Here is a 22,744-nt window from a genome sequence, read left to right on the forward strand (position 1 = left end):
TAAAATATATAAAGATACACTTGTACATGTTTTTGTATCTGTATATGAGTATATAAATGGTCTCGCAAGGAACATCCTGCATTGGAAAATGAGATTAATATCAGTTTTACAGGGATCCAAATGATTCACATGATTCATTTCACTCCTGCAACTAAAACACACAGTCCACAGAGTTATCCCATATTCTGCCTGTTTCCTTGATTGAGTTGACTATTTGTCAGTGTCTTCCTTCTATTCTCCTCTTCTTCAGTGTTTTCAAATCTCCCTCCCTCTTTGCTTGAGGGGTTTGACTGGCTGTGGCTGTCAGTTTCAGGGCTACAAAATGGATGGATACAATTATCATCGCTCTGACACGAACCTGTCTGTGTCCTCACCATCAGAACTAGAGGAACTCTTTGGAAGTCTTGAGCAATCACTTTGGCAGTTGAGCACAAAGCAACAGGAAAAACATAAAACTTACTTTAAATCAAGCCACAGTGTCTCAAAGAGAGCATTGGAGAATGGAAATGGCAGACGTCCACATTGACACTGCAATGACATTTCAAAAACACAGGTGCTGGGTGGTATTTGGTCAAATGAATGCAAGTATACGAATAAAGGAGTAGGTAATGTTATGATGTTGTTGCTACAGTCGGCAGAAAGGAACAAGCTAGAAACTGATGGAAACTTCTGAATCCCTGCAAAGTGATAATGTAAGTACATTTTTGCACATCTGTGAGAAAAATAAATTACATGAAAGCATACCTTCTAGATACAATGTTTATTGAGAGGGTAACTTCTGCAAAATTTGTTTGCAACCAAGAGATAAAAAGAAATAATAGACATCCATTTCGAGGGTGTTAATCAAAATCTATAGGGGCACAAGTCATGCTGCCTCAGCGACAACAATCCGAAGCCTCTGGAACCTTTGAAACCCTGTGTGGTCATTTTCTCTCACAGCGACTGAAAAGAACTGTGGTGGGTGGGAAAGAAAAAAAACAGCCCCTCACCACTCATAATACCAATCTTATGTATGTAGACGAAAATGGGAGTGATGGGAGGGGTTGCGGGGTGGCAGACGGACTGAGGCACAATTTTAAAGCGCTTATTGAATTGCCATTACAGCTCCTGAGACTAATTGTGGCTGTTGTGTGTCTCTCGGTGGCCTAGGGGGCTCTGGAGTGGCCCTGTATGCTCTTACTCAGTGGGGTTTTCAAACCGAGTGGCCCTGAAAGAAAAAAGGACCACCATAGATCAATGGCAAACCTTTCACTCTTTCACAGGCCCTTGCTAATCCCTCTCATTTGTCTGCCATTTGTTGAGGCACATTCACAACTCCCTGAATTTAGGATTAGGCCTTGTTTTGTTACAAAAACAGCCCAAGTTATAATGCTGAATAGATGAACCAAAGAGTGGATGATAGATGAGGGTGCGTCCGAGGTTGTGTGCATTTATGCATTGTACTGCGTGTACATTATGTTTATAAGCAAATTTATGAGGATATAGATACTGATTTTTTAGATTTAACATTCAGAGATAAGGGATACTAGGGAAGCATTTTCCTTTGTCTTGTGTTTGGAAAGAACTGTAGTAATTTTTGTGCACAGCACATCCTTTGAATTCCTCTGTGAACTGTCCTGAATGATGTGAAACAGTCTTTCAAGATTTTCCATGATCTTTTGCAGTCTGTTAAATTTAGAATCTCAATTTGAAACCCTGTTGGAAACAGGTTGGTAGATGTTTGTAATCTACAATTAAGGTTGATCAAACTTCATTTTGAATTGGCATTTGGTGCAATAAGAGGAAGACACATTGTGAAACAGATAAAGCTGGACCACCATACCTATTAGTAGGTGCTAAAATGAATGATACATTTTAACTTGACATGTTTTGTGAAATAATATATTGATATAAAATTACTGTATTTTTTTGGTGTGAAACCACTGACAAAATGAGAAAATAAATTGAGAAATACTATTCTGATTTTCTGACATGATGGTGAGGCCAGAAGATGCGAGATAGAAATAGTTTTCATTGTCCCTCTTACCTGTTGGAAAGATCTTTAAGACACACTCTGTATCTTCACACATGGCATCTATTTCCTATGTGGATGTGTAAACATATAAAGAACAGAGGCAGAGTTCACTGTAATGTGTTTCCTTTTGAAACTAAACCTTTAATAAAAGGCAAGGAAAACATGAACAAATTGATTCATCACAGTCAAATCCAATTTCATTAAATTTGTAATTATTTTCTTTGAAGCACAAAGTTTGTTCCCATTCAGCCGGTCTGAACATGAGCATTTGCTTGGATAGTCTTGGCAGCCTGATGCATAGCATGGTACTGAGGCCTTCCCATCACTGAGTGGATTAGTGTTGCAGGTATGTGGTACAGACAAGCCAAACCCCATGCCAGGCATTCTCTGGATGCCTGCAGCTATGCCAGACGTCAGGGGGCAAGGTGAAGTGATAGATAGAAATATGGCTGTAGGAATAAAAACTGACAAGAGGAAAAGGAAATAATTGAATAGGTCTGATAATAGACTAAGAATGCAGAACATGCGAGCATTGTTTGCAGATAAAGGATATTATATTAATGAAAACAGAGTAAAAAGTGAATGTAAATAATTCATTTCACATTGTGACTGGCATTGGTTCCTGCTCCCTTATGTTCCTACAGTTACAGGTTGAGCATTGAGGAAATCAATTGCACATTATACATTGTTCTTATATTGGAAATTCATTGGGCGTCAGCTTAAAGCTTGTGTTGAGTACGGAGCCTTGGATGCTATGGTAATGAAATGCAAGTGATAAATGAATAATGGTGCAAAGTAGCAGCATTCCTTGTGTATATTGTTCTGAAATTAGGTAACTACCGTGCCTTTGATCAGTTCATATCATTGTGTGATGCCCTTACCTACATCCCTCCAATTAGCCTAGCTTAGCTTAGCATTAAGGGGGCAAGTTAAGGGAAACTGTCATCTTTTACTTTCCAAAAACAGAAAAAAAAATGTTAAACTTCATCATTTCACGGTTCAACTTTGTGACATGTATTGATTCAGTTATGTGAGGCTACAAACTTACATGGGAGCAGCGATGGTAGGGGGCTGGCAACAGATGACAATGTTGGCCATTATAAGACACTTGAAGTTGTCGCTCCCAAATTGCAAGTCCAAAGGTGCATCTCTCTAGACACGCTTGACCTGAGCCCTCAGATAATAAGAATATAAAATCAATGAGTACAAGGAGATCACTTAGCATAATGGGACACTGACCATTGCCTTCTATAAAGTTTGGCGGGCCGAGGCAGGCCAGACACATGTTGGCCAACAGCCCAGTCAACATCATGAGGTTGTCTTTGGCTGTTAGTGACTGGAAAAGACCAAAGTCAGTACTGCTTCATGCAAAATGTGAGTTATGCCAAAACTTATCCACCCTGCCTCTTAAGCAGCAGAACTGTGTGTGAAGTAATTCTTCATGCCAGTGAAACCAGACAGACTCTGTGTTTTGTCACGGCATCCATGGTGACATTTCTTCACCACTGTTGTTTTTTTTCAGTACAAGAATTAATAAGTTAAAAAGCATTTATTTTACTGGAAAATGTCAAAATAACCATTCTTACTGTGTTGAGCTTTGACACTAACCAGGTGGAGAAGATTTCATTAGGTTTTTTTTGTCATGGGAGCAGGACACATGTCAGCGTCATGTCACGAAATAGAACTAAACAAATGCTATGGCAACACAGACTTTCACTCAAATCATGGAAAAAATATTTAATCACAAAGAAAAAAAAAACAGCTGTATGCTATGCTGATTGTAATACATACAACTGACATAATTACCAACATCAGCATCATAAACTTACGTCCGGACAAGCTTTAAGTGTGAACTGCGGGCCGAAGCTGGGGGCCACAAAGTCTCAAACTGGTTCCTTATTAGTTTATCATTAGATGAGGAAAGCCATTCATGGTTCAGAATACCAATAAATGAATAAAGAAATGCACAACGTTGGCCCTTTAACACCACCTATATGGTTTATTTTTTTTTTCTTTTACTATAAAATCACCAGCAGGCATATTGTATCTTCAGAGATTTTGAGACATATTAATACTTTCCATCATATTCTGATCCTTTGTTGAACTGTGGTTCTGTTATACTAGTGGGAAATATTCCTGTTTACTAAGAATTTAGTCGTCTGGTAGTTGTATAATGGAAGGCAGACTCCAAAATTGTGCCGTCTGTGAGTTTGTTAGATCATTTCTGGGGAATGAGCCCCCTCCCGTGGTGAAACATATATCAAGGTTAAAAAAATTTCATATCAATCTTGTCCCTCTTGGCTGTTTATCAAGCTGTGCTAGATTAAGAAACCAAATCGAACAAATCAAATATGCAAATATTGCAGATAGACTTAATGGTGCTTTTAAAATAGAATAAACAGGGTTTATTTTCTATTTTTGTTTTGTTTTGTTTTGTTTTGTTTTGTTTTGTTTTGTTTTGTTTTGTTTTGTTTTGTTTTGTTTTGTTTTGTTTTGTTTTGTTTTGTTTTGTTTTGTTTTGTTTTGTTTTGTTTTGTTTTGTTTTGTTTTGTTTTGTTCCAGCACAAATGGATGTCCCATATAACAAAGGTCCTTATGTGTGTCACACAGAAGAAGACAGGATTTCTATGGTTTTTCTAATTTGATTATGCCGGATTATGAGCGCTATTTCTAATTTTTCCGTTAAAAAAATAGAAAAAATAACTGCATAAATGTGTAAATAAAGTAATTTACTCAATTTTTACCTTGAACACTCATTTGTCAATCAATCAATTGATCAATCAGTGATAGTCCGCTTCTCTTTAGCATGCATTTAATTGAATTACAACGCCTCCTGAAAGCTGCAAGACAATACTGAACATGTTTTTTTTTTTGTGTTTGACTATGCTGCTTACTAACTGTGCAGTGAATGACAGAAGAAGTGAAAAAGTCAATATATGACTATGTGATAGTAAAATTAAATGTATCAATGATTCTGATTTAGTTCAGTTCATCTAAAAACGGTTCAAATGTACATTTTCTTCAAACGGTGGGTCACATATTATACCTAAAAAATGATGAAATGATACAAACCAAATAGGGTGTCTTTGCCGTGGTAGCCTGACATTTCAGTTTTGGCCAATCCATTAACCACTATCATAGCCTCAGTTTCGAAATCATTTCAGTTAGTGTCAGTTGGTGATGAAATGAATTCCACCACTGAGTTTCATAACTGTGGCTGTGAAAGCGAAAAGATGAAGGAGCAAATACTATTACTCATTCAAAAAATTTGCAAAACATTAATGAATGTAACCGTTATGGAATGCAGTAAAACTGGTCTGTTGAATGGAAATAAACACAGTAAATGAAATGAGATGTCATCTTGCAGAAAACTGCAAAACAAAATATAATTAAAACAATGTTAATTTAAACAGCATTTTAAAAGATCACAATTCAAAATGTAGTGCCACCAACGGTAAAATAATAGATTTAAATACATTGAGACTAAATGACAAACTAACCTTCAAAATCAACAGACAACATCTCTACATCCTGAACCATGCAACACCAGAAATCATTAAAAAAATGTCTTTCATGTCTGCTCCAAGAGGTGTTACATGTGATTTTTTAACTTATGACATACAACTTATATGACAACTATATGATTTATAATCAAAAGGTCATAAAGGCCACATAGACCTCTGACTACTGAAATGTCAATCTTCATCACTTTATGTCTTCTTTTGCTTTTGGCTTTTCCCCTCAGGGGTTGCCATAACAAATCAACCTTCTTCATTTAACTCTATTCTCTGTATCCCCCTCTCTCACACCAACTACCTTCATATCCTCTCTCATTACATCCATAAATAATCTCTTTGGTCTTCCTCTAGACCTCCTGCCTGGCAGCTTCAACTCCATTCGTCTACCAATATTTTCACTATCCCTCCTCTGTACATGACCGAACCATATCAGTCTGGCTTCTCTGACCTTCTCTCCAAAACATCCAACATGTGCTGTCCCTCTGATCGACTCATTCCTGATTCTATCCATCCTCATCACTCCCAAAAAAGAACCTCAACATCTTCATCTCTGCGACCTCAAGCTCCGCTTCCTGTCTTTTCATTAATGTTACTGTTTCTAAACCATACAGCATCACCGGTCTCACCGCTGTCTTGTACACCTTTCCTTTCATTCTGGCTGATATTATTCTATCCCATGGTACCCCTGACACTTTTCTCCACCCATTCCGACCTGATTGGACCCATTTCCTTACCTCTTTTCCACACTCTCCATTGCTCCGGACTGTTTTCCCTATGTACTTGAAATCCTCCTACTTCTTGATCTCCACTCCCTGTAGCCTCACCATTCCACCCAGGTGTTCTCATTCACATTGAGGCGGGATCAACCATCCGCCTTTGACCATTCTGAAGAGACCCTGGTTGAATATTGCCATCGATTTTGTCACTGGAGCCGGTTACCCACTCCTCCTGTATGTCAAAGGGATGGAGGTCAACAGGATAAAGGAATTCAGGTTCCTTAGCACAGACACCTCCCAGGACCTCCCATGGACCTTTAACACCATCCAAAAAGGATGCAACGGCTGTATTTTCCTGAATTCATTAAGGAAAATCAGCCTCTCTCTGGAGCTGCCGCTGTCTTTCTATCACCAACAGTCACTTCCCTGCCCTTGAAGACATCAAGGGCGTTGCAATTGTCCCATCACATCCAAGTGCAATGTGCCAACAATATAACAAAAGACTGATCAAACCCAGGGAATCACCATTTCATCCTTATGCCCTCTGGAAGGCAGTTCACGTGCTTGGACAGCTGCATTTTCAATCTCAGAAACACTGTTAATAGAATAAATAACAATAATGGTATGTTCAATACCTTACTCAAGTGCTAAACTAACTCCACAGTATGTCCCAGACAGATATGTTTACACTTTTTTAGTTTCTCCTTATGGCTTTTGAAAATTTTATATAATTATATGTTTATATCATCATTAACATCCAAGAAGAGACAGTTAAGGAAATCAAAAACATTTTCATACATTATAATAAACATCATTGAAACCATTTTGCAAAGAAAATTCTAACCCATTTGTACTCCTCATGCCTCCCTTTCCCATCTACAAATTCACATTTTGAATCATTGTAGTGTTTTGGACCACAAACACTTCAGAGGCTTCACATAGCAACTGATTTTTTTCTAAATCTTGGGGGATTTTTTTTAACTGACTTCATGAAATAAAGGTGTCCAAACCATGGTTTCTGTTGTTAAACAAATGTTTTAAGTCAGGAGCTGTTTCTGTTGCTATTCAACGGTATGGCCACATTAAGTTCATAAAAAGGCCAGAGAATATTATGTTTTCTTTGTTTAATACAATACATTTATAATGAAGCAATTGAGAAGAGAATGATCATTGATTTTCAGAGTGAAGGATAATCATACTTTTGCTACATTGTCACTGGAAACAGAATGCTCTTCTGAACAGAATCTATCCTGAAACTTCCTACTGCATGACCTTGTGAACTGTTTCTAACAAAAAACGAATCCTCCATTAGTTAATTTAGATGTTTCCCTTTGTCTTTTCAGATACTTTGATGTTGCCGAATTCACCAGTGCATTCATTCATTCTTTAGAGGGTCCCAAGTAGGCTATTCTTTCCATTCTTGTTTGCTATTTTATGGTGTTTTTTTTTAATGACCTTAATTTGCACAACAAATGAACACTGATGGAGTTTGGATACTTCAGCAATACAACTACCGAATCTACCTATGTCTGCTCATATGGCAAATGTACCACAGGCCAGTGCTGCACCAAAACCACGTAATGAACAAAACTGAACTCCAAATGCAAACTGCAAAGAAAGCTTTGAAGATATACATGTTAAAGTTATAAGGTAACACAGGTATCAGTCCTGAATTGTCATTTTCAGTAACGCATTGCAGATGTTTGTTTTTTTTTTTTTAAAAGACAATATACCAGGATATTATTTACATCCGCAGTCCAGCAGGTACTAAATTCGTTTGTTATGGTAAAGAAAGAGTTTGACTAGAAAGTGCAGCTCACATTTTTCTGGTCTATTCATGCTCCAACTCCTATCCTAGAAGAATAAACTATGGTTCATGACAGAAAGCAAATGAACTGAAATGAGAGGCCTCTGTGGTGTGATTGAACTTAGCCTTAGAGAAAGAGAAAGTGGCATAGATATTTGGCGTAAGAGTTAGCGTTTAGGTTGGGTTAGGTCAACCCAGTTCCTACATCCCATCGTTGTTTGAGATGGGAGCCTCGGGTGGCCTAACCTGTATGCTGCCACAGCAATGGGAATATTTTGAAAGGGTCTGAAACTGGCATCTCATGAAATAAAAATAGAAAATGGAAATGGAGAATTGAAATTACATGCGACTGGGGAAATCAGGTTGAATGTGAAAGTAATCTGCTAAATGAAACTCACCGCTACAATTTTCTCCTTAGCAGTCCTATTAACAAATACCAAATCAACCATTAACTTATTAGCAAATAGAATGAAGCAATAGCAACCACATCCTAAGCAACACTGTATTGTTTCCAAATAGGATAAGATTTAAAGTGGAAGGAAGATCTTGTTCATTTGGACACATAACCCTGGCAATGCATTTCATACTACTGCTCCTGCTCTTGGTTTTAAAGAGTAAGCTATGCTGACCTAAAGCGAAGTCAATTAATTGAAAAATCTGACCGTTTCAATTAATGACTCTCGCAAAGCTTTGCTAATGTGAAATAATATAACAAGATTATAAATGTATTGTTTCGCATTTTAGGTGCCAATGGCTCATATATTGTTGGAGGCAGAAATGTTGTCCCCCATTCACGCCCCTATATGGCCTCGCTGCAACTTGGACGTCAGCTTTACTGTGGAGGAATTCTGGTGAGGGAAGACTTTGTGCTCACAGCAGCTCATTGTAGGATACCTGGGTAAGAATCCAATAATGATTTTTGTTTATATTTCTAGAAATAACACAATATAAACAGGATCAGAAAAATACTGATAAGGAAATCTCAGCAATGGGTCAGCAAATTAGAAAATTTGTCCTAGTTGTGTAAAACACTGATTATAAATGTATTGTATGTATTAATTAAAATGTTTGTAAATTTATTCCAGCAAGCAGGAACGTTTTTATCTTTTCATACAGCTTGTTCTTACATTCTTACTATCTCTCTTATAAAAGTGTTGAATTTATCAAACCTGTGTTGAAAAATGAGTCAATGCAATAAACATAAAAAAGTAAAGAATAATCAACTAAAAGAAAAATGAAGGCAACACAACATTTTCTGTGTTGAATTAGCCCAAGGAATGAGTTGTTTTGTATGAAATGGACTTCTGTTCTGAATAGGAAAAATTGTAGTTGAATACATTTATAATTAATTATCTCTGCGTATCATTTTAGATATGCAGATACATGGGACCAGCCATGATATTATTCATCAGTCTTAATATGTGTTTTTGTATTATAAATGATATTATAATTAACTGTCTGTTCTGTCCAGACCATACACAGTTGTCCTCGGATCTGATTCCCTTACAAATTATGAGTCCACAAAGCAGATTTTTAAGTCTGTCAGATATTTTCAGCATCCTGATTATGACCAACATGACAATGACATCATGCTCATCAAGGTAAGAAAAAAGGCATACAATAATAAAGCTACATAAAAAAAAATCACAACATGGTTTCTTCACATTAATTAAGAGGTAATTGGTCCTTATTATTCAGTTATCAGTTTACACAAAACTTATGATAGTAGCATGTATGGAGTATCTGATATTACTCTGTTATGTATTGCAATTAACATTTCTTCATGAACACCTGCTCAAGTTCTCCATCATGATTTGGATTTCAGCTCAACGGCACCGCAAAACTCACTCAAGCGGTACAACTCATAGCCCTGAAAAGCGGCATCCTGAATAGCTACAGTAAATGCATCACAATTGGCTGGGGGGACATCGGTGATAATGGCACACTATCAAGCAGGCTGCAGGAAGTCAATGTGACAATCCTAAAACAACGGACATGTGCGAGAAGATGGAGGGGCGTTTTGATAACCGATACCATGGTTTGTAGCGTTGGAGCCCATTCCTTTCAAGGCTTCTGCTCAGTGAGACTACATTCTTTCTTCTTTGAAAATAATAAAAATTGACCTTAGACCTCAGAGCTCTACAATGTGCAGGAAAAAACAGCCTCCTGTCATCCGGCAACCGATGTTGCTCGCAGATGAAAAAAAATAAACCAACATATCTGTTCTGTGTATTCTATGTATTGTTTTACAGGGTGATTCAGGAGGTCCTTTGGTTTGTGGTGGAGAAGCAGCAGGTGTGGTGTCCTTCTCTGGAAAGCGATGCGGAGATCCTCGGACCCCTGATGTCTACATGCGCATATCATCCTACAATGCGTGGATAATGGATGTACTGAACAACAATTAACAACATTATTTAAAATGGTAGTGGGAAAACAACTTCTTTTACCTGTACAACATGCTCAGTAAAATAAAAGAAGTTCTGAGGTTGTAGGTAAGATTCTACATTGTGCTCTTGTCTCTCCCAAAGGTGAAGGACTGATTCCTTTACCATTTTAACTTTTGTGTTCTCTTTAACACCATTTTGATGTCTAAATTGAGCATAATGTGATAATAAAATAAATGTGAAGACAAATGGGTCTTTTTAACAGCGTCAAAATCTTTGCGGTGAACAACAGGGAGAAAGATCCTATTTCAGGCATGGCACTTCAAGATCAGCAGAGGTCGCCATCATACTGTACCATAATCAAGGCCATATTATGGTCTGTGTGGCAGACTTAAAGGTTTGGGAGTGAACCGAAACTTACTCCAGTGACTTAATTGGCAATGCATTAAAAAAAAAAAAAAAAAACATACTAAACAAATTAGAAATAGAGAATCTGAAATTACTGAAAGTGAAAAAAATGATAATTTGACAACATAAAAATAACATAATGAAGCAAACATTAAAAGGGAAAAAAGAACATAATGAAACAAACATTCAACATTTATGATTGAACAATGGTTGATTGTAAGCCAATTTATAAGTTACCAAATCAGCTGTTAAATTTCTACTGCTCCACTATGTGACTGCACAGTGTTATGTGTTGTATAATGATAAAATGAACATACACCACTATATAGCACATTTACCCAACCAATTATTGGAAGCGGCTGTTAGGAAGAATAGTGGCAGGCATTTACTATTTAACTTTGAAATAAAATGAAATTTTATTTTTGGTGGTTTGAAGAAAGTAGACAAAAAAAAACAAACAAAAAAAAAAAACACAGCACTCAAAGTTGATGATGGACATCTCAAAAAGATAGTTTAAAATAAAAATGAATTAAATTGTACCGCTTTGCAGTACCAAATGTTGTAAGGATTACTAATTTATATTTAAACAATTATTTCAATACATTTCCGGCAATAGTTTATCTGCAGAAGATAGGCAAGGCTGTGGTTGCAGTGGCCTTAAAATTCTCTTAATTGAATTAATATCAATCAACTGAATATTTTGCACTCTGTAATACGTCAGGACTTCAGTTTTTGTCACATAAGATTTTTTTTCTGATTTTTTTTTTCTGTTATTGCCTGTTTTTCCCTCTGTGATATAATTACTTTGTCGTTTTCATGTGCACATAAAATCTTCACATAGTTATGACCATATCTGCTGCATGCAGCAGAAGTATCTACAGCCCTTTTAAGGTAAAATACAATTATAACATTTATTCCCATTTCTCCTCGCTGTCGTTAGACGAAAGGGTTGCTGGGAAACTGAGTCATTTTCCTTATCTACCATTTTCCACAAGCTTCGCGAGATTCACATAGGCGGGTTTGTGTGTGGCAACATTTCTCTGTCAGTCGAACGGAACTAAATTGCTATGAAATCTGTGCACAGGTAAGAAAACATCTGTTCAGATGGAGAATAATGGTTTTAGCATCCAGCTGTCACTTCTCTGTTGGCGTGATTATGAAAAGCGAATGTAGCTAGCCGATTCGGCGTGATTGTAACATCTGCAGTGGGGTAAAGCTAGGGCAAACGGGTGATTTTGATAACCGACAGGCTCAGTTAATGTTTGTTGGTTTTATTCTGGGATTGGTGGTGCGGGGTAATTTGTGGCACTGTCTGCGAGGTTTCATGCTAAATGTTTGTTGCTAACTTAGTCACAGCAATATGGTAGTTGCTAACGTTCTGTGATCTGTTAAATACATTGACACAGTTGACACAACGTCACTCTATCAAAAGTTGTTCACTAGGTGTTTAATGTCGAATTTAATTGACGAGTCCGCCACCAGCTACTACCCGTTGTACACCTGAGAAGACACACTGAAATCTCGGAATGTTTTTATAAACAATGACCTCCAAGGTTGTATACGTGACGCGTATGCCCAGGAAGTTATTCGAACAACCTCGGCTATTGGCTGCCGGAGGTGTCAGTCTTTGCTTGGGCGGCTGTTTCCCCCGGCGGCCGAGCCTTCCATGTAATTGTTGCATGCCCTGTACATTTAAAAAGCGCCATACCCATGCCCATAATGAATAACCGTTGTCCTCTTTTTTTTCTTCTTCTATTAATCAGTAACCTTTGAATTCCTGGAGGCATGTCCAAGAAAAGGGGCAGGTATGTAGCAACACAGCTGCTGTAAATCCCACCTTTTTTACAACCTCTATCCATGACTGTAAATGTTAACTCATCATTTCATAGACACCCATCAGGTATAGATGCACAGACTATATGACATAGTTTTACAGTTTAGCACCTCAGTTGTATAATGGGATGTGGTGTGGTAATAATATATTTTCTTTAATTTCTAACAAATGTACATCACTGTGTAACTAAAACTGAATTTATATCATTCCACCTTTCAGTAATCTTTTACAGTAAGAACTGTAACAATATATTGGATTCTGGGAATAGTTAATTACGGTCAGTGTCTATTTAATTATTAAATTAAACAGTAATGAAAACAAAATAACAAATATATTTGCCAAATTTATTTTCATATGTAAAATAGTTCTGATTTCATCTCCTAGTTCATCTTGTGATTTAATTGCTTATTACAGTTTCTACTTCCTTATGATGTAAATTTGTAAGTTAAATATATATATATATATATATATATATATATATGTAAACTGCCACTTTGCTCTAAGGGAAGCCCAGTTAAGAATAAAAAGTTGTGTTCTTTTTTATTTTTTCAAGAAAGGCATCCAGGATACACACGGTCACTTTTTTAGTGGTACATTGGATAATCAGAAGCTTTATTTACATCAACATGTCAAATGTAACAAATTGTCATTAAATTAAAAATCAAAATGTTCCTGATTAGTGTGTAAAATTAAAAAGTCAATTTTAAGTTTTAACTAAAAAAGTCATAGCTTGTCTTTATGTGGATTTACATTTGTAAGGGTTAACCAGAAAAACCCGCACAAAATGTATATGTAGCTTATTGCAGCCCTTTATCAAAATGACAATCTTGGGAAAATATGAGCTCCTGTTCAGGTGTAAGGTATATACCATCGAACTATTGATGGTTCTTATGCAGGTCAAATGTCTCCACACTAACACTTATTACTTATTCATTCTGTTTTCCAAGAAAAAGGAGTAGCGGGGAACTGAGTGACACAGTAACCCTTGATCCCAACGGCATTCTTGGAGTCCGCATTCAGCATAACTGGCGTGAGAAGGGGAACCAAAGTAAATGGAAGGGCACAGTGCTGGACAGACTTAGTGTAAACCCTTCTCTTTTCATGGTGAAGTATGACGGCTTTGACTGTGTCTATGGCATTGAATTGTTCAAGGATGAAAGGGTGTCAAACTTACAAGTCCTGGCGGAAAAAGTTGGTGAGCCCGATGGATATTTTTAAGCAATATCTACTAATTTTTTTAACATATGATAATAGATTTTTTTTTTTGTCTCATTTCTTTAGCATTTTTATAATTTTCTCATATCTCCATAGTAAATAACAAGATCAAGATACCTCCAGGTGCAGAGGAGCTGGTGGGAAAAGCTGTAGAGCATCTTTTTGAAAAAGAAGATGGGGAGAAGAATGAATGGAGAGGGATGGTTCTCTCTAGAGCACCAATCATGACCAACTGGTATTATATCACTTATGAAAAGGACCCAGTTCTTTATATGTACCAGCTATGGGATGATTATGCTGATGGAGACCTCAGGATTCTGCCTGAAGCAGGTATTGATCCTTTGTGTACAGCAAAGATGGTCTGATCCTTGAAAATGTGTAATGTCTTTTTGGATAAGACATACATGTAAACACTACAAAACACACATCTTTTTTTTAATTTGGGACAACCATATACATTTCTTTTTCATGTGTACCTGGAAGTTTCAACAATATCATGTTAACAGCATTGCTTATCACTGATGAATCTATTCTTTCCTGTGACGATTAATGGAAAACTTTTATGAAAATTCAGAAAATACTTCAAATCGCTTATTTCCAAACACTTAGGGCTGTTAGTGTTAAGTTGCATGTGTCCACCACTGCTCTCCCTGGAGCAATGATAATAATATCATTAAATGCTAAGCCAAGAGAATCATTGTTTTATTATGACAGTCAATATAGATAAAAAATATACAGCTAATACAATAATATTATAATTAGAAATGTCAACAATATATAGAATTAAGTAAAATAACACTTACACACAGAGTTTCTCTCAAACATTTGTTTTTCTGTATTTTGTTATAGTCAGGATAAAAAGAAAAAAAAGAAAAAAAGGAATTTACTCCTAACAAAGATCTGACTGAGAAAAGGGGAAAGTTGGTCAGACTTCAGACCACATTGAGGCAACAAGCTCATAATAACCTCAAGATGCAGGGCATGGTCAATACTTAGATATAGATGCAGTCGTCCCTTCCATCCTTTGATCTCCCAAGGGAATTTCCCACTGTTGTCATCAGCTGTGTTTATATTCTCCCTACAGCAAAGATCAATGCCACAGTTCAGCTTGTCACTTACTGAGCTAATAATATTGAGGAAATATCCCTCAGGCCTGGTGTTGATATTTTTTGACAATCGCAAACCCCACAGAGCTCTGGGTTTTTTTCAGAGCAGCTTGATTTTTCATGAAAAAACGGGACATATTTTGCATTTGCTACTAGTCAATTTCAGATCAGAAATGTTTTCTGCTTCCACGTCCTAGACATCATTTGAATCTAACAGATTGCAGGGCTTCTATTTATCGAAGGACAGCATTGCACATCTGTACGGCTGCTATGTCTGAACAGAGTGGGACATTATTTTGGCAACTAAGATGAGAGGGTCTGCAACTAACATTGAGTTTTATATAGTCTTATAATCGTACCTTTTAAGGCCTACAGGGACTATCCACACACCAGACCTTGAAAAAACTCACCACTTCATAGGCTAAAGGAGAGATAGGAAGCCTTTTAAAAGTAGAAATTGGTTTTACTCAGAATTATTAGTCTATGAGGAATCACTTGTATCCTGAAGGGTAAATCAGAAACAGAGCAATTGGGACAGGAGTTGAACAATTTGAATACAATGGAACCCTTTCAAAAGTGAGAACATTCAGTTGATTCACTAAACTCGAACCAGTTAAAATAGCAAACCCCATCATCTTTGATGAAGAATCCCAAACTACCCCAAAACCATTAATTGCCATGAGGGAAGGACAAGGAAGTTGCAGCAGACCCTTGCCATCCCAGAGACAGTAAACCATCCACCTTTCACATTTGAGGAGCTTCATCTGCAGCCGAGGCAGTGCAAGCCAGACCAGGCCGAAGGGATATGCTAGGGTTCCTGTAATTATGTGTTCTCTCTACGTGAATCCTATTAAGCTGCCGAAGCACCTATCCTGCACAGTTGTCCAATTAACAGTAATGAACTGCTCCCAATGTGCTGCATCTATACCTGATAGTAAACACAGCTTTGTCTGAGCGCACTCTGCTGGACAAAGTTTTTAGTGACATGGTCTTTAATCCTTTGCATATATGTTTCAGCCTTCTTTATTGCTGTTCAAAAAACTAAACTAAACAAAAAAGCAAAAACAAAGGCTGCAACATTTATATGATCTGATGCATTTGTGATCTTGCAGATTTACACATTTTAAGCCATATTCATAATTGATGATAGCTTAGCAGAAACATAAAAAAACCAAGTTAAAAATAAAGTTAAATGTAAGACATGCTGTAAATTCTACCTCACTGAATGAAATTAGATAAAGAACAATTTTGAGGGCTGTGTCTTTGGTTGTGAACACTTACACACAGACACACATACTTCATGTCAAGTCACGTGTAGGCGTGTAGGCATTATATAATGATACACACACATGCACACGTCATAAAACAAGCTAATTTCACTGGAATAAATGCTACTACAGAGAAATATTGTATACAGTTGTGCTCTTAAGGGGTTAAAATCCTTAAAAAAATACTGCTATTTCTGATTGCTATTGAAGTGAGGAAAAAAAAAAACGTAGGTAGTTTAGAGTATAACCATTTATCATTTTTTGAAAAGAAACAACAACGAATAACGATTAGTGTAGCCTGGAGTTTAAATTCTCTAATAAACATGCATCTGCTCCAGCTGACCTAAATACCTAATGTTATATTGAAGTCCCACACTCACTCATTCCTGGAACTCCGACAAAACATGACGTGATAAGTACCACGTATTGTTAGTGCATTTTTTCACAGACACCATTACTGATCATAAATGACAAATGGTCATTCATTGTCAGGATTTTAACCCTTTAAAAGCAATTGACAACACCATTGCCCTGTTCTATTTGGGCAAAGGTGTTGTCATGAATACCTATTCTATTGAATACTTTATTATTGTTATGTAATACCACACCAGCCAGTGTTACACAGACAAACATATACTGGTTCAAGGCTATTAGTAACTATATTTTTCCAATTTCTATTAAACAAATACTTATTTGTATATTTTCAAATTGAAAGAAAAAAAATTTGATGGCATTCGTCTTACAGTTAGAGATACAATCTTATTAAAACAAATTGGTACATTGTATGGGAAAGATTACGGTGAGTCATATTTAACTGAAGCCTGTTTAATCTTAACTAATATATTTATTTGCTGAATTTCCTCTTTGATCAATGAAGTATTTCTGATTCTGATTTAACTGTACAAATCATTTAACTGTTACCCCCACTTTGCATGTTTGTCCAAAATAATTTCTCAAGAATATATATCCTTTCATACAAAACCCCTGGCAAAAGACATAGACCTTTGCAAACTTTCTTTCTGCCTCAGGCTTTTTGATGTTTCGATGTTGCTTTGGTTCCCAATCATTATTTTGATTTCTTGAAACAAAGATTGTAGTGGGATTGAACTGCCCTTCATAAACCATGTTTCCTCAGTAAGTGTAGCATTTACCATTTATGCCCTAAGGAAGTCCTTACACATTTTGTCCAGGAGAAATATATTTGCAATGTTCATGTTTCTTTTTTTCATGACATAATTAAACTGTTGACTGAGTTGACTGCTCAGATTTAACCATCTGCCTCCATTTCCCTCAGAGAACAAGCACCTGTTGCCTGCGGACAGAAAGCCAGGAGAAGAGACGGAGAGTCTGGTGGGCAAACAAGTGGAGTATGTTACTGACAAGGGTGTGAAAAGAACAGGCCTAGTTATCTACCAGGTCCCAGCGAAACCCTCTGTCTACTATATTAAATACGATGATGACTTTCATATCCATGTCTATGATCTAGTAAAAACCACCTAGAGATAGCGGACACTCCCTCTCCTGACTTTCTTCATGTCACTCATTCTGATCTGTTATAGGAAAGCCATGACATGGTTGAATAGTTGATGCTTATTGTTCAATTTAAAGTGCAATCTCGCTTTTCTTTATCCTTTTTTGGATGCACAGCAGAACTGTAGCACTGCTATGCTTGGCTATTGCAAGTAATCTTGTTTTATTGTCGCTGCCCTTCTTTCTACGTTAAGGTTGCCTGTATACACAAAACTTAGAAGCTACTAGTAGCAGTTTGCATGAAAAATATTCATGCAACCTGACAGTTTCACGAAGCAATTCAAAAATTATGAAAGGCCATGCAACACACTTGAGTTAACAGTAAATATCATGAGCATGTGGGCAGTTATTCATCTTTTTTTCTGTATTTACCAAGTAGGAAGTGACATGGTAACTGCTTTAGCTCCCATGTTTATGATGTCAGATTTACATTTGGCCAGCTTCATTCTTACAATGGCTATCTCAGACTATAAAAACAGAGCTTTTGATGCACTAAAGTTGGAGTATAATCAAACAAATAGAGCTACAAAATGAGTATCTTGAAATAGACTTATCAAACTGAAGCATTGCGCAGGTCTTCTGTAATTTCTTGTAAATTATTGTGATCAATTTTAGTGTTATACTCAGTTAAAACTATCCAGCTGATATTGAATTTGACATCATGACCTATTATCATTATTGTTATTCTTAACTGCTGCTCATGATATTAAATTTCAATTGAATAAAATTTTGTGTCGCACAGGGCTTTAAAATTAATGCAACTCAGTTGCAACTTTCTTTCATTTAAGTTTCAAATGGTTGAACTGGCTTAAGGGTCTGACTGTGTAAAATAAGGCTACATTCAGCAGCTGTTCTCTGCAGCTGTTCGTGCATCATGTTTTTGTCCTTGAGACAACAAGTGGGTTGTCTTTAATCTACTTATCATATTTGTCCCTGTGTCACAGAGAAAACTGCACAAAAGCCTTTTTTTCTGTTAGGTTCTAAGTCAATTGTATGCTATTTTTGGGATTCCTCCATCTTTGGAAGTCATGGGGTAATTTTGAGTACTGTATTTGTCTAACGATCATGTTAAATGTCAGGATTTGAATTGTGAAATCCCTTGATACCGAATAATTGGAAATCCTGCTACACATTTCAGTTAGGTGAATTAATGATAACTAAATCTGATGATAATAGGAGGGTATCCCATCGTTTAAGCGCACGGGTGGCTCCTAAGGGTGCTCTTAAATCAGAATTTTAACAGCACTCTCTATATGTGTTTGTGATGAAGAGGCAGTGTGCTTTATTCCCTTTGAAAATTTTCTTCACACAAATAATAAAGTGCCTTCAGGCTTGTCATTTTGCAATATTGTACTTCCAATATCTTTGAATATAATTGTGTAAGAAGGCTGCTATTTGGTTTCATCCAAAAGTTAGATGCTCTTAGGTGACTGGTAACGCTTGACAACTGAGAGAAAATTTTGTGGTCATTGCTTTACATTGTTATTTTGCTCTTAATGCAGTACGAAAATGTTAAATGTAACATGGTTTTATAATCCCAGCTGACTTTGGGGAGAGCACTTTATTGTATCAAGTTTACAGGTTTGGAACGTAGTATGCTACATTTTTTCCCCAAATGCTTGTTTTCTTCATGGATAAATGTGGCCGAATATGCTTTACATCACACGCATGGAGGGAAAGATAAAAAATAAAAAAAAATTTAAAAAAATTTAAAAAAAAATAAACCTGTGGCAATACATTCGGATAACAGTATTTAATCTGTACAACTTGTGTGAAATGCCTTGTAAAGTTACCTGTTGTGATTACTATATTGTATAAATATCACATCAAAACAGAATTTAAGAATTGTAAAAGTATTGATAAACAGAGCTTATAAATGGACTACTTCAATGATAATTAAGGGTTAAGTAGAATAACAAACTGTTGTTTTACAACATGACATTCATGCTTGGAGTGTGGATTCTAGCCCGTTACATCACTACTCCTGAGTTACCGAACTTATCATGACTCTTAATCTTTTCAGAAGTGACTTCAGAAAATCTATGGCCTCCCCACCCAAGTCAATCAGTGGATCTCCTAGTATTTTGGGCTATCAAATCTCTGCATGTGTTGTAATCTAGAGACTTCTTCAAAACTCTTAAATACCCATAATTTTGATAATGAAAAAAAATACCAGTACACATTAAAAAAAAAATTATGAAGTCAACCACCAGTAGAGTCCAAAGTATTTCTAATTGATGTGTAATCAATTCAAAATGACGGGGTGTAGATCATGCTTTCAACCATATAGTTGTCATAGTTAATAAATATTTTTCACATTTGTGTGTTGTTATTTTTCATTTTTTTGCAATGCCCTGACAAAAGCGCAAGTGGAAATTTCAAGTTCTTATATACCAGCAGTACACAAATATTAGATTTGAGACACATTTCATTAAATTTAAGTGATCCAATAAACTGCAGAGTAATTACAAATTGTGGCTCTACTTCATTTAGCTTAACATTACTTTGAACTATTTTCTTATAGAATGTCACATTGAAGTTGGCCAAGTATAATGTCATTTATCACATTAGCAGCAAGAGCTAAGGATAGGCAAAACAACATTCTTTGATCATGTAGAAAAACATAGTTACTATGCCTAAAAATGCCATTAATTAGAATGATCTAAATGTTTTTTTTCCTACAGCAAATCATACAGCTCCATTGTAACCTCATGAATTAAGGACAAACATTTGAGTGAGATCACTGTAAGAAACTATGTCCTGTTACTTAACCCTTCTGTCTGGAATGTTCTTATCAGAAGTAACAATTTCCAAAGGTGATGCTGAGGTTCATATAATTGTAAAGAATATGGCATCTCAAAAATGGCTACTGTGCTCATTTCCTTTTGTCTATCAAAGCTTAGAAATCAAACAGAAAACAGGGCAGTTTCAGACATATAATTAAGTCATAACTAAAATTGCATATATATAAATATATCAAGCATCTTCATAACATGACGTTTGGTGTACATTGGTGCGTTAAATCTTCAAATCTTGGTGAAAAACAGAATGAGACAACACTTTTTAAAAGAAAGGTCAGGGCTTTATGTACAATACGAATCAATCATTGGTGATACCTTAAAGAAACACAATGCACATTTGGGAGGCTTACCTATAGTATCTATAATTCATATATTCTCATTTCAGACTTTCTTTCATTTTCAGCATGTACGGGGCTACAATATTTGAAGACCTTATTTTCTCAAGAAGTGCGCTGTCAAACATGAATATCCAGATGTCCATGGAGCTTCAGTTCATTTGGAGAGATCCTTGAGATACTGCAAACCCTGGTTTGTGTATTCAGTTGCCCTTGTTGGAGCCTCTGAAAGAGTTGAAATCGTCCACCGCACCCCTGTATTAAAAACCAAAATAAAAATCAGTTGATTGATCTTAAGACATGAACAAAGTACAGGCATTAAAAGCCTAAAAATGTCAATTGCAGAAGTGAATCTAATCAGTTACTGCACCAAATAAATGCATTTACTATAAGTGCATGTAACTTGAAGTCACGCAACCACAATTTCAAACCAAAACGCAGTCAAAAACCAAACCCGTGATAGTCACACGTTTATTATGAAATATTTCACGTTTTCAACGAAAGAAATAAGCCTCTGTTTCCAGTTCAGTTCCCACCTACCCACCCGCCGAAATGAGTTTGTCAAATTCTTACCAGAGTTCCAGGACTGCAACGGAGCAAATTCAATTTTGGGCACCTTTGGAAGCTCAGTCTAAGAAAAAGAGAGATTCTTGTTTGTCTAATGAAATGATACAGTATTTTACTGTCATTAGCTATTCACTGCATTGTAGTTGAAGCTTGGAACATTAAAAGTAAAATATTGTAATCGCCTAAACAGAAGTTATAAACTCTGATTTTAGTCAATCAGGGTCCTTTGACGATCCAAACAGTGTCACTACTTAGTGCTCACAGTAGATGAGTTTTAAGTAGAAAATATAAAATTTGCACTCCATGGAGAAATGGAAATACCCTTGAAGATATTTTAATTCACTTGGTATAAGCAAAGTCTGGCCAAGAGAGTTGGACAAACGAGAGAAACGCGTATCAGTAATGCATGCTAAACTATTTACAAAACAAACACAGATTTTGGTGCATGCACAAACCAGTTTAGTGTATATTTATACGAGGAAAGACCTGTACCTCTACTCCAAAATACTTCATCCACTCCTCTATAGCAGGTGGTATTGCTGCTTTAGCCTTCTCTAAGGCCTCCGACCCCTGTCCGCTGCTTCCCAGCAGACCAGAATCATAGACAATGTAGACAGCTCCACCAGCAATTGTCACCTTGGTGGCCAATCTGGTAATGAAAGAATCAAAAGATCAGAGGAACTTTAGCTGTTTACCTGAAAAAAATGTACCATTATACCCTGCCAAAATCCATAAATGTATTATACTCAACACATACAAACTTAAGTAATATCACATCCTATTTTTTCTAAACCATTTAAATACAAGGGTGTATGTTGGTGCGAGAGCATTACAAAGGAAATAAAGGCACACGGGCAAGGTAGGGAATATTTAATGTAACACATATATAAAAATTCAACACAAATTAACTTGTTCACGAAATTTAGGACGATGACAAAAATAATTTTAAACATGCCGAGGCATTCAAAGGCTGCTTGCTGACAGTCGACCTAGCTTAGCGCTACTTAAGTATACTCGCCTTGCGAGCTTTAGCATCGGCTAAAGATGGCCCTAAACCACAAATATCTGTGGGTGAGATACTCACTTTACTATGGGCAAGATCTTTGCCGCCATTATGCACAGCGAAGTGGTTCCCTTGACCTTCACGTATATACAAAACCAAGATAGTTTAGGTTGGTATGTGAAGGACAACTCTGGTGAACGCTGTCAAGAAGGCTTGTATCAATAAAGTTGTCCTTTCA

At 36.5% G+C, this 22,744-nt stretch overlaps 3 protein-coding genes and 1 long non-coding RNA gene across 4 annotated transcripts; 2 read left to right on the forward strand and 2 right to left on the reverse strand.

Annotated features, from left to right (window-relative positions):
- Positions 1-2,330: 2,330 nt before the first annotated feature.
- Positions 2,331-8,469, reverse strand: LOC147225762 (uncharacterized). The gene is made up of 3 exons (XR_015107267.1): positions 8,454-8,469; positions 3,063-3,181; positions 2,331-2,478 (listed from the first exon to the last, which is right to left on the reverse strand). It is a non-coding gene; the product is annotated as an uncharacterized LOC147225762 (long non-coding RNA).
- Positions 8,470-8,587: 118 nt separating this feature from the next.
- Positions 8,588-10,688, forward strand: LOC147225763 (serine protease 57-like). The gene is made up of 5 exons (XM_086161557.1): positions 8,588-8,669; positions 8,800-8,953; positions 9,527-9,656; positions 9,881-10,135; positions 10,308-10,688. The coding sequence occupies exons 1-5, from the start codon at positions 8,630-8,632 to the stop codon at positions 10,458-10,460; spliced, it is 732 nt and encodes a 243-aa protein (XP_086017683.1). The 5' UTR covers positions 8,588-8,629; the 3' UTR covers positions 10,461-10,688.
- Positions 10,689-11,813: 1,125 nt separating this feature from the next.
- LOC147225764 (spindlin-1-like) lies at positions 11,814-20,119 on the forward strand. The gene is made up of 5 exons (XM_086161635.1): positions 11,814-11,931; positions 12,611-12,652; positions 13,629-13,876; positions 13,993-14,226; positions 17,565-20,119. Exons 2-5 carry the CDS (start codon positions 12,633-12,635, stop codon positions 17,768-17,770), a joined length of 708 nt encoding a protein of 235 aa, XP_086017761.1. The 5' UTR covers positions 11,814-11,931; positions 12,611-12,632; the 3' UTR covers positions 17,771-20,119.
- On the reverse strand, positions 19,381-22,744 carry micos13 (mitochondrial contact site and cristae organizing system subunit 13). Its single transcript, XM_086161636.1, has 4 exons — positions 22,588-22,744; positions 21,996-22,152; positions 21,510-21,567; positions 19,381-21,191 (listed from the first exon to the last, which is right to left on the reverse strand). Exons 1-4 carry the CDS (start codon positions 22,614-22,616, stop codon positions 21,094-21,096), a joined length of 342 nt encoding a protein of 113 aa, XP_086017762.1. The 5' UTR covers positions 22,617-22,744; the 3' UTR covers positions 19,381-21,093.

Source organism: Fistularia commersonii, chromosome 16 (genome assembly GCF_037954325.1).
Source record: "Fistularia commersonii isolate RoL2024-O1a breed Wild chromosome 16, RoL_Fcom_v1.0, whole genome shotgun sequence".
NCBI lineage: Eukaryota > Metazoa > Chordata > Actinopteri > Syngnathiformes > Fistulariidae > Fistularia > Fistularia commersonii.

What these genes read in the sequence shown, in the direction of transcription:
- LOC147225763 (XM_086161557.1), top strand. Translation starts at nt 8,630, where the DNA reads ATGCATTTCATACTACTGCTCCTGCTCTTGGTTTTAAAGA. An exon ending in CCTGCTCTTGGTTTTAAAGA is followed by an intron (nt 8,670 to 8,799) that starts GTAAGCTATGCT and finishes TTCGCATTTTAG; the next exon opens with GTGCCAATGGCTCATATATT. An exon ending in GCTCATTGTAGGATACCTGG is followed by an intron (nt 8,954 to 9,526) that starts GTAAGAATCCAA and finishes TGTTCTGTCCAG; the next exon opens with ACCATACACAGTTGTCCTCG.
- micos13 (XM_086161636.1), bottom strand. Translation starts at nt 22,616, where the DNA reads ATGGCGGCAAAGATCTTGCCCATAGTAAA. An exon ending in AAGATCTTGCCCATAGTAAA is followed by an intron (nt 22,153 to 22,587) that starts GTGAGTATCTCA and finishes TTTCATTACCAG; the next exon opens with ATTGGCCACCAAGGTGACAA. An exon ending in GTTGCAGTCCTGGAACTCTG is followed by an intron (nt 21,192 to 21,509) that starts GTAAGAATTTGA and finishes TTTTTAATACAG; the next exon opens with GGGTGCGGTGGACGATTTCA.
- LOC147225764 (XM_086161635.1), top strand. Translation starts at nt 12,633, where the DNA reads ATGTCCAAGAAAAGGGGCAG. An exon ending in AGTCCTGGCGGAAAAAGTTG is followed by an intron (nt 13,877 to 13,992) that starts GTGAGCCCGATG and finishes ATATCTCCATAG; the next exon opens with TAAATAACAAGATCAAGATA. An exon ending in CAGGATTCTGCCTGAAGCAG is followed by an intron (nt 14,227 to 17,564) that starts GTATTGATCCTT and finishes CATTTCCCTCAG; the next exon opens with AGAACAAGCACCTGTTGCCT.